The sequence below is a fragment of the Xenopus laevis genome, chromosome 7L (genome assembly GCF_017654675.1).
Source record: "Xenopus laevis strain J_2021 chromosome 7L, Xenopus_laevis_v10.1, whole genome shotgun sequence".
In the NCBI taxonomy this organism is placed as follows: domain Eukaryota; kingdom Metazoa; phylum Chordata; class Amphibia; order Anura; family Pipidae; genus Xenopus; species Xenopus laevis.
Genome location: NC_054383.1, coordinates 115,743,330 through 115,758,477, shown reverse-complemented (window position 1 = coordinate 115,758,477; position 15,148 = coordinate 115,743,330). Strand labels below are relative to the sequence as shown.

Sequence of the window (15,148 nt, the reverse complement as noted above, 5' to 3'; positions counted from 1 at the left end):
CTTTCAATAGCAAAACTGTTATAACACATAAAACATTGCACTAAAACTGTGTTCAGACTTTCATAACCTGCCAAATTTTGTAAAATGGACATGGTAATTAGGGGGTGTGGCCATAAAATGGGCATGGCCAAAAATTATGCTGCACTGCGCATAACACAGGTATTTGTCCCTCTTTTAATTTTTCAAATGTTGGGGGGTATGCTTTCAGACCTTTTGTGATGGTTTGATGTTACAGTTGCCACCTGTCTGGTTTGGACCCGGTTTTCGGAGATGGCTGTCTGGGTCAAAACAGCCCGCCCGCTTTTCCTAATTTTCCTAATTATATTTCAATCACTTCAAAGGAGCCCATAAAGTCCTCCATCTAATGCACCTCTTATAGTATTAGTTGTATGTGCACACGGGGGGGGGGGGGGGTCCACTCAATTCAAAGGAGTGACTTTGAACATATTCATGTTTAATCCATATCTTGTATTGAAATGCTTAATGCTTAACTCTACACCTCTCACATCAGTAATATCTCCCAATAAGAGTCACATGACTGGCAGTACTTACCTTGTTCACATTCAAAGGGCATGTAAAGGCAAAAAAATAAATCCCATTTTTACTTTCTTTAATGAAAAAGAAACCTATCTCCAATATACTTTAATTAAAAAATGTGTACCGTTTTTATAAGAAACCTGACTGTATGCAGTGAAATTCTCCCTTCATTTACTGCTGTGGATAGGAATTGTCAGATGGTCCCTAACTGCTCTGCAGGGAAACAATCATACTTATGAACAGCAGGGGGAGCTCCCGCCTTACTTCCCAGCCATGCAGAACTCAAGCAGCTTTGTTTATGACGATCCCTAAGCAGCCCAGACCATGTGCACAGTCTTAGTCTTGCAAAGACGTTTAACAAAGTTACAAGATGGTGACCCCCTGTGGCCAACTTTGAAAGCATAAATCATTTGTTTGATTAGGCTTGTGGTGCAGTAAGTTCATGTTTATATTTAGTATACAAAATACAGCATTTCTAGCATTATTCTATTTTATTCTATTCTATTTTAGACTTTACATGCCCTTTAAAGGAGAAGGAAAGCTATGGAGGCATTTTATTGCCAATAGATTAGCTGCAATAGTGCAAGCTAGAGTGCTATATTTATTCTGTAGAATGTATTACCATACCTGAGTAAAAAGCTCTAGAAACTCTCTGTTTGTTTAGAATAGGAGCTGCAGTATTAATGTGGTGTGACATCACTTCCTGCCTGAGTCTCTCCCTGCTCTGGGCTCAGATTACAGCAGAGAAGGGAGGGGGCGGGGGAAGAGGAGCAAACTGAGCATGCTCTTGCCCAGGGCAATGAGGTTTAAGCTGAAGGCAGGAAGTCTAATACAGAAGCCCATGTGTACACAATAGAAGGAAAGAAATACAGTATTTCTTTTGACAGGGGACTCAGAGCAACATTACTTTGGGGGTTTACTGGTATATTTAGATGGGCCTTTCTGATAAGGCTTACTTAGTTTTAACCTTTCCTTCTCCTTTAAGGATACTGACACTTTAAAAAAAAACACTGTGACCTGATTTTCTAGAATAAATTTTTACTTTCAGAATTTTTTAGTTGTGCAGCCACAAAAAGTTCTTGCTTTTTGTGGGAGTTTGACATAGAAGAGGCTGTACCAAAATTCTGGCTTTTGGGAAACAAAGTGTAACTTAACAGGAAGATGCAATGGAAAGGAAATTGAGTTCTGGCAAATACATGCAAATGGTGATGTGCCTGTGCCTATGATTAAACCCTTCTTCATTTTACATCAGGTTATTGCCCATTATTGGTCTCTGCTTCTGGGCTTCCATGTTTGCTACCTGTCATGATATTTTGGTGATTTTGGGATTCAGATGCAACTTGCCCTGGCCTCAACACAACAACCCAAGTGTAAATCTCACGTGTTGTTTCCTTCCTGTAAATACACTATAACATTTAGCTATAACCATAAGATACAGTATATAAAAATCCAATTCACCCCCATACTATCTTTTTTATACTTAGCTCACTTTGCCTGTGTCCCTGGCTTCCTCCAGTGTCATTAACATTAAAATGTCAATTTCCTGAGCCAGATAAGATTTCTAAGTGCCAGTATTTCAGCGGTGGGATGGCCATTTAGCAACACAAAGGGAAAGAAACCCACACCTTCATATCCAGAGAAGCAGGCGAAAATTATATAGTCATTTTCTCAGGAAATGTTCCTTAATTTAAGAGCATGTTATTTCACTTATTACAGCAAGTGGCTGCTGCTTTTAGCCATATTTATACATTCCAGGACTGCGAGTACATCATTTTTCATATCAACCCACTTGCCATGCATGAAATTTAGTAGGATTTGGGGGTCAGTGACAAGTCAAGAGTTTTGAAGTTTAAAGGAAATGTAAACTTTCAAAAGAAATGAATGGAAAATAGCTACACATGCTCTTCTAAAGACTTTTTTTTTTATACTTTTCAAGATATTAGCAGTTTTTAAATGGCTAAAATAATAAGTTATAAAAACAGTGCCACCTGCTGTTTATGTTGGCTTACTAAAGACTAATTTAATGAGGAAAATATTCCTAGGATGCTGCTCATCTTGGAACTGACCAAAAAGTCTCTCCTGGTAACTGTAGGAGTCGAATTTTTAGTTTTAAAACCGGAATGTCGGCTCTGCTAACGCACAGGGTTATTTAACTTGCAAGGGGCAGACATGGGGTCACTTCAGTTTCCCTGTTTAACTAGATCGATTGTGATTAAAACAATGGCAAAAAGTATGTTTAGCAAAAACACTATTCATTGCACTCAAGCTGAACAAAGGTTATACTGTCCCTTTAAAAAAGATACAACCAAAAACGTTGCCGGTTTTGTTTAGGCCAGGGAAGAATCCGCTGCCTCAGTGCTCTTCCGCTCCTGGTGTGCCTGCACCCAAAAGCATTGTTTCCGCTCGGGTGCAAGTAGACGCTGTGGATTTTGACGTCCAAATGTGCCATTTTGCATTTTGCACGAGTTGAAATGGCAAGGGGAGCAGCAAGGCAGTGGATTCTGTGCCTGCAGTGAATCCACATTGATAAACATCGCGTGGCCCCAGCCTTACAGTAGCTTCAGTTATTTTGTTCGTCCAGTAGAGGCTACTCTTCAGCAAACAATGTGTTGCTTTCATTTCAATATTATTTCAAGGCATAAGATATTACAAGTTTTTAGATGGCTAATATAATGAGTTAAAAACAACGCTACCTGCTGTTTATTTTGGCTTACTAAAGACTAAAGGAAGACAAAAGGTTTTGTGATGCTGCTCATCTTAGAACTGACCAAAAAAGCCTCTCTTGGTCAGTGTAAGAGCCTAAATAACAGTTCTAAATTTTAAATTTTTAGCTCTTCTAGTGCAGTGAGTTATATACCTCGCAAGGACCAAACATGGGGTCACTTCTGTTTCCCTGTTTGCTCTGTTTAGCTCAAGAAATAACACAATTCGTGGATTTATGATTAAAACAATAGGCAGAAAGTACAGTATGTTCAGCGCAAGACCTATTCATTGCACCTCTGCTAGGGTTGCCACCTTTTCCAGAAAAAAATACCGTCCTTCCTATATATTTATCTTTTCTCCCTATTAATAACATTGGGATCAACCATTATTTTTACCGGCCAGGTCGGTAAAATACCAGCCAGGTGGCAACCCTAATCTCTGCTGATCAAAGGTTATACTGTCTCTTTAAAAAATGCAACGAAAAACTTGTCCTGTTTTGTTTACAGTACTTTCTTCATCCAGTAGAGGCTACTCTTGAGCAAACAATGTGTTGCTATTTCATTTCATTTATGGATGCACCGAATCCAGGATTCGGACAGGATTCAGCCTTTTTCAGCAGGATTCGGATTTGGCCGAATCATAATTTGCATATGCAAATTAGAGGCAGGGAGGAAAATCACGTGACTTTTTGTCACAAAACAAGGAAGTAAAAAATGTTTTCCCCTTCCCAACCCTAATTTGCATATGCAAATTTTTATTCAGTTTGGTATTCGGCCGAATCTTTCGCGAAGGATTCGGGGGTTCGACCAAATCCAAAATAGTGGATTCGGTGCATCCCTATTATTATTGCAAGGTATAAGCATGTCCCACACCTTTACTGCCCCCTCCACAACAGGAAATAAAGCTCATGGGAGATCTCGATGTTGGAAACCACTGTATAGAACTTAGTTTTATTTGTTGTAGTGATTGTAGTAGTAGAAATAGGCTTATTTTTTAAACTAGAGGTACTATATCCCTTTAATTTGTAGTCTGCATTTTGACTACATTTAGGGGGTTATTTATTAAGGTTCGAGTTGTTTTTTCCACCAAAATTCGAGTTTTAAAGGTTTTTTTTTCTTTTGGTGGAAAGTCACATTGTCGGGTTACAAAAATACTCGAATTTTTCAAGATTTATTACAGTATACCCCGACCCTGGAAATAGCTTCAATCTGAAAATACACTGAAACCTGTCGAGGTCATACAGAAGTCATTGGGGCATATTGATCAAAGAGTGAAGTTAAAGATCGCACAGTCCTCTAGAGTGAAATTCCGCCACTCTCCATTCATTTCTATAGGATTTTTAAAAGAGTATTTTTCAATGGGTGAAAGTGAAAGTTCATCCTTCGATAAATACACCTTTTAAAATCCCATAGAAATAAATGGAGAGTGGTGGAATTTCACTCTAGAGGACTGTGGCCATCTCTAACTTCACTCTTTGATAAATATGCCCCATAGACAGAGGTCCCTTGAACCATCTGAAGTCTTCATGATGTTCGAGTTTTTTCCCAGAGGATTTTGCCTGAAAACTCAATTCAATTGAATCGAGTTTTTTCCTGCCGAAAACTTGATAAATTTGAGTTTTCGGGTTGTTAACCCCAAACTTGCTGAATCAAAGTTTTTTACAATTGAGTTTTTTCTTAAATAAGAGTTGTGAGTTCATTGGGGGTATAAAAAAACTCTAAAACCCTAAATAACCCGCTAGAGGCACACAGCTGTATGTAGTTGGTCCTCAGTGTATTTACTAGGGATGCCCTGAATCCACTATTTGGGATTCGCCAAATCCCTGAATCCTAGGTGAAAGATTCGCCCGAATACCTTACTTAATCCGAATCCTAATTTGCATATGCAAATTAGGGACAGGAAAGGAAAAAGTGTGAAAAAATTCTTCTTTTGTGACAATAAGTCATGTGACTTCCTTAACTGCCCCTAATTTACATATGCAAATTGGGATTCAGATTTGAATTTGAATCCTGTTGAATAAGGCAGAATCCTGTCCGAATCCTGAACCAAAACCTGGATTTGGTGCATTCCTAGTATTTACGTTCCATTTACTGACTATAGTTGTGTTGAAAAAAATAACAGATTGGGAGCTTCCCTATTAGGAGGATATGGATGCTTCACAAATACTGAGGTTATTTACAATTCCCAGGCCCGGATTAGTGGAGAGGCCACCTAGGTAGCTGAACTTGGAGCAAGGCCTCAATTACAGTTGTGGGAAAAGTACTCTGCATTATTGGCCCTTGCATTCGGAAATGTCCCTTATTGTTTTGTAACAAGGTCAATAGTATCTAATGGGACCTCGAATAGTCACCGCCAAAAATCAATGCAGTGATAGCTCCGACGTTGTTAAAGGTCAATCATTTATAGACATTTTTAATGCACCTCTGTCAATGGAGACCTACCTTTTTCCCATGAAGCAGCAGTTGTGTGATGATTTAAGGCTGAAACTCCAAACGTTTCTTCTTAATCATGTTGATTTTGGGGTGATGTAAATATTTGCTGGTGCACCAAAATTAAAGGGGTTGTTCAGCTTTAAATTAAAGGGATACTGTCATGGGAAAAAAAAATTTTTTCAAAATATATCAGTTAAAAAGAATTCTGCACTGAAATCCATTTCTCAAAAGAGCAAACAGATTTTTTTATATTCAATTTTGAAATCTGACAAGGGACCAGACATATTGTCAATTTCCCAGCTGCCCCAAGTCGTGTCACTTGTGCTCTGATAAACTTCAATCACTCTTTACTGCTGTACTGCAAGTTGGAGTGATATCACCCCTCCCTTTCCCCCCAGCAGCCAAACAAAAGAACAATGGGAAGGTAACCAGATAACAGCTCCCTAACACAAGATAACAGCTGCCTGGTAGATCTAAGAACAACAATCAATAGTAAAAACCCATGTCCCACTGACACATTCAGTTACATTGAGAAGGAAAAACAGCAGCCTGCCAGAAAGCATTTCTCTAATAAAGTGCAGGCACAAGTCACATGACTGGGGGCTTTTGGGAAATTGACAAAATGTCTAGCCCCATGTCAGATTTCAAAATTGAATATAAAAAAATCTGTTTGCTCTTTTGAGAAATGAATTTCAGCGCAGAAGTCTGCTGGAGCAGCACTATTAACTGATGTGTTTTGAAAAAAAAACATGTTTTCCCGATTACAGGATCTCTGTAAGTTGTAGTATGATGTAGAGAGTGATATTCTGAGACAATTTGCAATTGGCTTTCATTTTTTATTAGCTGTGGCTTTTGAGTCATTTAGCTTTTTATTCAGCAGCTCTTCAGTTTAGAGTTTCTTCAATCTGGTTGCTAGGGTCCACATTACCTAGCAACAATGGATCGGTTTGAATAAGAGACTAGAATATGAATAGAAGAGGCCTAAATAGAAAGATGAATGATAGAAATAATAATACATTTGTTGCCTTACAGAGCATTTATTTTTGTCGGTGACCTCCATTCAGAAGTTAGAAAAAGAGGAAAATAATGCAAAAACTATAAAAAAAGATAAAATGACAACCAATTGAAACGTTGCTTAGAATTAGCCATTTTATAACATACTAAAAGTTAATGTAAAGGTGAACCACCCCCTTTAATAGCATCTCCAAGGGCTTCTCCCGAATGTCTGCCTGTCCTTTCCTATTCTCTCCATTGCTAGTCATGACTACATGTGTCATTACAACTATGTTGCAGCAGTCAGTTCTTCCTTAGCCAATACTTCAGTTCCTACAATTCCTTGGACACTTCTCCTTGTATTGCTTCTTCTTTACAGGCCTGTTAAACACAGAACATGTAAGAATTGTGTAAGAAATGGAGAAGGAAGTGGAACTTTGTTCCGATGGACTTACTAACCAGCTTTTGGGTTCTGATGTAAACTAGCAGAAAACTAGGGAGTATTAATAGTTCTGGGAATAACACCATCAGCAATGTCACGTCATACAATATAATAATAATACTCTGTACATACATGACATTTTCTGCATGATTTCCCTGAATCCACGTGAAATATATTCATTTATTCAGAAGAAAGTGCGCAGGTAGACACACAGGGTTGATCCAGAATAAGATCATGCAATTCCCGATCATTCACTTGTAGTAAACAACTACCACTTCTTCCCACACAGATTAAATGATATTCTATCATGTGCCACTTCTGTCCTTAGCAAATGTGAGTAATCTGTTCAAGGAGAGACATCATAGTTTACCATTATGGAAACTGCACGGAAATACAGTTGTGTGATGTTCCCTGCCCTTGAATTGAGCTCTAGCGATGAGCGAAAAATTTTCGTCAGGTTTCACCACGGAAAAAAAAAACGCCCATAGACTCCAATGAGTGAAAAAAAAATTTTGCATGTCAAAACAATTTGTTGCCCATATACTTCAATGCATTTGGCAAGTTTTTTGTGGTTTTGTGAATTTTCGGCAAAGCGAAATGGGTGCTCAAAGTTTTGGCTTAAGTGTCTTTACATTAGTATGAATTAATGAGGTCACAACTGCAGACAATTTTGCAGAAATGCATTGGAGTCAATGGGAAGGTGAGTTTACATTGCTGTTAAAGTGTTTTAGCTCTGCAATTACATATACATTGCTTGGCCTTATTACTCAAGTTCCGTTCCACTGTGTTACAAATCTTCTTCATAGAAAAATATTCTAGTCGTCATATCCTTTCTCCCTGTTGCTCAGGCCAGAAATTCAATACATCTCATTGGTTGCTCATTGGCTCCCATAAGGATGACATTTGTAGTTTAATTTCCGACTGCATAGCCAAACTCTAGCACGGATTTGCAAAAAATTTTGCTCCTGCCAAAACTGCGAAAACTCGGTTCTGAGCAAAAAACTATTCATTAATAAGATCATGTTAGCTCTTGATGAGATCACAGTAGCCACTTACAGTAACAAAACTAGGTGGGGACGGGCCCTGGTGCGGGCTGGGCCCGCCCCCACCCTCATCCGTGTAATTTTTCAATGCGGCAGCAGACTAATCCAGCCGGCTGCAGCCCGCACGATCTGCCCTGCGGGGGTGCGGACCCTGGACCAGTTGCACCCCTTGCTCCCCCGGTAGTTACGCCCCTGGCCACTTAGATACGTTTGTTTGAGTTTGTAGCAAGTTTTGATGAGATTACTGTAGTTCTTGATGAAATCACAGTCAGCGTTGGACTGGGGGCCCCAGGCCCACTGGGGCTGATGCTTCAGGGGCCCCAAACCCCCTACAGCCCCTACCTGAGCTACAACCCCCTCTGCCGCCCTGCGTGTACCTTTTTCTTCTCACATCTATGACACAGAGGCCAGCGGCAGTGGGAAAGGCTTCATGCAGAGAGCGGGTCTGGGCGGCATGGCCCATGGGTTTTTTCCGGGTGTCCCACTGGCCCAGTCCGACCCTGATCACAGTAGCTATTGACAAACTCATAGCAGATATTGCGCTGAGCACAGAAGATATTGCTAAGATCACTGTAGCCATTAATGAGATCACAGTAGCTATTGATGAGGTCACATGATGAGATCACAGTAGCTTTCGCTGAGAATACAGTAACTACTGATGACATGGCAGTATCTCTTGATGAGATTTAGCAGATATTGCTGAGATGTCAGTAGCTACCTACAGGGCCGCTCCTGCCATGAGGCAAGGTGAGAATGTCAAAAAGCTGCCACTTTAAGAACCAAATTTCCAGTTTTTAACCTATAAGTTTGGAGCAGCTTTTTATGAGATCACTGTAGCTATCAACGAGCTCATAAATATTGCTGAGGTCACCGTAGCTATCGACAGATATTGTGGAGGTCACAGCCGCTATTGATGTAATTACAGAAGATATTGATGAAAAATAGAGCAATTCGAACGTTTTCACAACAATTCGAGCACTTCGAACATTTTCACGAAAAAAATCTAGCAATTTGAATGCTTTCACGAAAAAATCGAGCAATTCGAATGTTTTCACGGAAAAATCGTGAAAATCGGAAATTGACGCTGGCGAACTTTCGCAGGAGATTCGCAAATTTATCTGCCAGCAGCGATACGCAGGAATTTGCGGCAAATTCATGCTAGAAAAAAACTTTGAATTTCGAATGTGTTTTTGTGGCTACTTCGACCATCGAATGGGCTACTTCGACATTGACTTCGACCTTCGACTTCGATTCGAACTAAAAAACGTTCGACTATTCGACCATTCAATAGTCGAAGTACTGTCTCTTTAAAAAATACTTCGACCCCCTAGTTCGCCACCTAAAACCTACCGAGGCCAATGTTAGACTATGGGGAAGGTCCCCATAGGCTTTCTAAGGTTTTTCTGATAGAAGGATAATCCTTCGATCGATGGATTAAAATCCTTCGAATCGTTTGATTCAAAGGATTTAATCGTTCGTTCGAACGATTATTCCTTCGATCGAACGATCGCAGGAATAGCGCTAAATCCTTCAACTTCAATAGTCGAAGGATTTCAATTCAGCAGTTGAGTATCGAGGGTTAATTAACCCTCGATATTCGACCATAAGTAAATTTGCCCCTTTAACTGTTAGTGATGAGAGAATCTGTTCACAAAAACCAGGTGAAAATGCACAAAAATCACTGAAGTCATGGGATGTTTTTTCCACAATGACTTTCTGGTGGTGACTTTTTTTGCAGATTTCCACGCAAAATACGCAAAATTGTGCTATGAATTGATACCTAGCGAAAATTTTCAATCATCACTAATCACTGTAGCCCTTGATGAGAATGCAGTAACCAATGATGAGATTGCAGTATTTCCTGATGAAATTTAGTATATATTGCTGACATCGCAGTACCTACTTATGAGTTTGTAGAAGATTTTGACGAGATTACTGTAGCTCTTGATGATACCCCAGTAGCTATTGATGAGCTCATAGTCGATATTGCTGAGATCAGAGTAGCTGATAATGAAATCACAGGAGATACTGATGAGATCAGTGTAACTAGAATGGTAAAGGTAACCCAATCTTAGATTTTTTTAAGTTAATGCGAAATGACGAAAATTAAAGGGAAAAGCCGAATGGAACAATATTATGTTGAAAAACCCCAGGCCCTAAGTATTCAGCAACAGATCTCACACTATTGGGCTTATGTAATAAAAGGCATTATGTTTGCCCAGGTGCAGTAACCCATAGCAACCCATCAGCAGGTATAATTTACTGGTCACCTGTTTAAAAGTCAACATCTTATTGGTTGCTATTTGTTACTGCTACCGGGCAAACTTATTGTGGCTCATTTATAAACACTGGGCAAATTTGCACTTGGGCAGTAACCCATGGCAACCAATCAGATGATTGTTTTCATTGTTCAACCTACTGCTAGCTGAAAAAGTTGGTTGCTATGGGTTACTACCCGGGTGCAAATTTGCTCAATGTTTATAAATGAGCCCCAGTGTCTTCTATTAAACATGGGGGTTAGTATTTTATATTGTATTCTTTGTATAGCCCACGCCGGTTATTATTTCATAATAACACTTTTTTATTTAACTTTTAAAATACATCCTGATTATCAGGGGCGTAACTATAGAGGAAGCAGACCCTGCGGTTGCAGGGGGGCCCAGGAGTGTAGAGGGCCCAGTGAGACCCTAATTAATTAGCAATTTTAATATATCTTGGTAAAATAGGCCAACTTATAAATATTTTGGGGCCCTAAAATGAATTTGCTATGGGGCCCAGTAACAACTAGTTACGCCACTGCTGATTATTATTTTTGAATAATTATAGAATAAGACACTATAGAAATGTATTGGCTATGATTTCAAGCAGCATTTTATAGTATATGATATCAATATATATGGAATCCATTATCCGGAAACCTGTTATCCAAAAATATCTTAAATAACTGGAAGGCCATCTCCCATAGGCTCAATTTTTTTCTGTAATAGTAAAACTGTACCTTTACTTGATCCCTCCTTGGATATAATTAATCCTTATTGGGACCGAAACAATCATTGTTTTTTTAGTAGACTTAAGGTAGGTATGGAGATCCAAATTAAGGAAAGATCCCTTATGCAGAAACCCCCAGGGTTTCAGTGTTCACCTTTTCTTATTATTAAAACTTCAAATCTCATTAATTATTGGTCTGTTGAAAATGTTTGAATAATACAGAAAGAATAAAGTGCTGGAAGCATATTTTAGCATACCATGGCTTCATCCAGCATTGATACATACACTAAAACCTTCTCTCCCTAGAGGTGTGTCCCATGTTGGAAAATACAGTATGGTCCTCCTGCCTCACTCTCATTTGTTTGTGTCTTGCCAGAGAGCCGGAGCGATAAAGCCAAGCGCTTATTTAGACACTACACGGTTGGATCCTATGACAGCTTTGATGCCCCCAGGTAAGAACCTCCTGCTCTACTTGACTCTCTGTTCCATCTGTCAGCAAGCCGTGTACATATACAATCTGTCTTCAAGGGCATTGGTAGCTGTGATTATTGTTAAAATTGATGCCAAGGGAGGTCAGTGTGAAGCAGGCGAGTCAAAAACAACAAGATCAAATCAAAACAGTGAAGTGTGCACTTCAGAAATACAGAAATGTGGAATTTGGAGGACTTGGCTTCATGTGATCTGGATACAGATTCAGCAGATATTTGTACCAAGTGCTGTGACTGTTACTGTTTTCTTGCTGTTCCATTTTTGTAAAACAAATAGCCCTTACATTTTCAAGGATTGGGGTTCCAATGGTCCACATGAATCTTTAAAACACAAGGCCACCCTTCAAGCTATCTTCCTCCATTCTTCACCCACCCTCTTTATTCTCCTGGTATCTTCACTTTACATTCATTCATCTATCATTCCCTTCATTTCTCCTTTTTGATCTCATTTAGAAATAAGGAATGAATCTAGTATGAACATGAAAGGCACATTACTGGGTCCAGGAGGGCATCCTAACACCTGGGACCACCTGGAAATAGCCCTTTCATTTTTGAGGGTTGGGGTTCCAGTCGTCCACAGGAATCTTTAAACCAAAATGTATCTCCACTCTACATTCTTTTATCGATCATTCCCTTCATTTGTCCCTTTGGATCTCATTTAGAAATAAGGAATGAAAAGTATGGACATAAAGGGCAAATAACTCGGTCTTGGAGGGCCCACTAACACTTGGGGCCACCTGGAAATAGCCCTTTCATTTTTTAGGGTGGGGATCCAGTGATCCACAGGAATCTTTAAACCAAAAGGTTACACCAAATGGTTTTCTTCCTTTCTTCACCCACCTTCTTTATTTTCTTGGTAGTTCCACTCTATATTCTTTTATCGATCATTCCCTTCATTTGTCCTTTTTGATCTCATTTAGAAATAAGGAATGACCCTAGTGTGGACATAAAAGGCAAATAACTGGGTCTTGGAGGGCCCACAAACTGAAAATAGCCCTTAAATTTCTGAGGGTTGGGGTTCAAATGATCGGGATCTTTAAACCACATAGTCATTCATCAAACTGATTTCCTCCTTTCTTCACCCAGCTTCTTTATTTTCCTGGTATCTCCACTTTACATTCTTTTAACTATCATTCCCTTCATTTCTCCTTCTTGATCTCATTTAAAAATAAGGAATGAACCTAGTTTGGGCATACTTACATCTGGGACCACCTGGAGTTTTCTTGGTTCCATGTGTTAGTGGACCAGGTGTTAGTCACATTATATTTTAACCGATGCGACTACATCCGACTTGTAGGATGAATTTTGTTAATCTAAAACCATCCTACAAAATCTCCTGTGGAGTTTAGCCCTATGGATCAAACCAATTTCATTCACCAAGCCAAGGAAAGCCTTAAAAACACTAGTTTTTCAGTTCTTGCTCTGTGTGGAAAGTGAAGTAGCCTGGTCTCTTGGTTATCATGATGTGACCTGGTGACACACTGGACTCTGGTGCACTGTTTTTCTGTCATGAACCTGTCAATGTTCCCAATTTAGAGATTCCTGAAATGTATACCAGTGGGCTTACCAGCAAGTTGGGTTTTCAAGAGATTGGATGTGTCTTTATTGTTATTGCATTTTGATGAAATACTGATTGATACAACTTGGTGTGCTAATGTCATAGTAATACCAATGTACAGAAGTAGAAAATTAGGTGGAGGAGGCATAGCAGGTCACCAGTTTTGGAGATCGTTGATAATTTAGTAACTACGTGGTCGCTAGATAAGGATTGGTAGATAAGGATCTCTATAATTAAATGATCTAACATGGTGCATGCAATTTAAAGAGGTTTGTATGTAACCCCTGCAGAGTTCTCATTCATTTTCAGGGTTCACATGCTATAGTACAACCCCTGCACATCCATGATGTCTTCTATAAGCATAGAATGTAGCAGCATTGTGCTTTGAAGGTGAACCTCAGCTCTTACTATTATGGTACCTGTGCTCATGATCATGGCGTTTTTATGGCTAACCCCCTTGTGACTTCCTCATGAGTATGTAAATTAGTTTACAGCAGGAGTCTCAAAGGGTTGGGTTCTCACTTGGATTTACTGAGATTAGCACATGCACACAGCCATGCACTTACTCGTACTTTATGTCTGTCCATTGACATTGTTGGAGACAGAGGGCAGAGTGGGGTGATCGTGTGGGGTGGGCGCTTCACACTCTATTTTCTCTGAGCATGCCGGGCACAGGCGTTAGTGCTCAATCAGCCAAAACAGAAGATATAATAAACATTATACTGACTTACTGGGGTGTATTAGGTATCTTACCTTGTAACTGAGCCAGAAAATACAGTAGCGCAGTCATCGCAGATGCCAAGTCAATTAGAGACTCAAAACCATAGCAAAACAAAGTGTAGTATTTCAGCAGGTCAAAAAAAGAATATTTCTGCACCCACGTTTCTATAAATATAGTGCATCATCTGTGCACCACTTCATCATTCTGTGCTGGTTGTGCCCACTTAGTGGACAAGAAAGACATAAGATCTGCTTCATTTAAGTAATTACATAGTTAGTTACATAGTTAAATTGGGTTGAAAAAAGACAAAGTCCATCAAGTTCAACCCCTCCAAATGAAAACCCAGCATCCATACACACACCCCTCCCTACTTTTAATTAAAATTCTATATACCCATACCTATATTAACTATAGAGTTTAGTATCACAATAGCCTTTAATATTATGTCTGTCCAAAAAATCATCCAAGCCATTCTTAAAGGCATTAACTGAATCAGCCATCACAACATCACCCGGCAGTGCATTCCACAACCTCACTGTCCTGACTGTGAAGAACCCTCTACGTTGCTTCAAATGAAAGTTCTTTTCTTCTAGTCTAAAGGGGTGGCCTCTGGTACGGTGATCCACTTTATGGGTAAAAAGGTCCCCTGCCATTTGTCTATAATGTCCTCTAATGTACTTGTAAAGTGTAATCATGTCCCCTCGCAAGCGCCTTTTTTCCAGAGAAAACAACCCCAACCTTGACAGTCTACCCTCATAATTTAAGTCTTCCGTCCCTCTAACCAATTTAGTTGCACGTCTCTGCACTCTCTCCAGCTCATTTATATCCCTCTTAAGGACTGGAGTCCAAAACTGAACTGCATACTCCAGATGAGGCCTTACCAGGGACCTATAAAGAGGCATAATTATGTTTTCATCCCTTGAGTTAATGCCCTTTTTTATGCAAGACAGAACTTTATTTGCTTTAGTAGCCACAGAATGACACTGCCCAGAATTAGACAACGTGTTATCTACAAAGACCCCTAGATCCTTTTCATTTAAGGAAACTCCCAACACATTGCCATTTAGTGTATAACTTGCATTTATATTATTTTTGCCAAAGTGCATAACCTTGCATTTATCAACATTGAACCTCATTTTCCAGTTTGCTGCCCAGTTTTCCAGTTTAGACAGATCACTTTGCAAAGTGGCAGCATCCTGCATGGAACCTATAGTTCTGCACAATTTAGTATCATCTGCAAAAA

At 39.5% G+C, this 15,148-nt stretch overlaps 1 protein-coding gene across 1 annotated transcript in view; it reads left to right on the top strand.

Moving 5' to 3' along the window:
- LOC108695901 (SH3 and multiple ankyrin repeat domains protein 1) overlaps window positions 1–11,818 on the top strand; it is a 56,593-nt gene extending 44,775 nt beyond the window's left edge. Inside the window, exons 13-14 of the mRNA XM_041569075.1 lie at window positions 11,515–11,590; window positions 11,707–11,818. Of these exons, the coding sequence (XP_041425009.1) occupies window positions 11,515–11,590; window positions 11,707–11,818 (188 nt within the window). The remainder of the gene's footprint in view (window positions 1–11,514; window positions 11,591–11,706) is intronic.
- The last annotated feature ends 3,330 nt before the right edge of the window (window positions 11,819–15,148 follow it).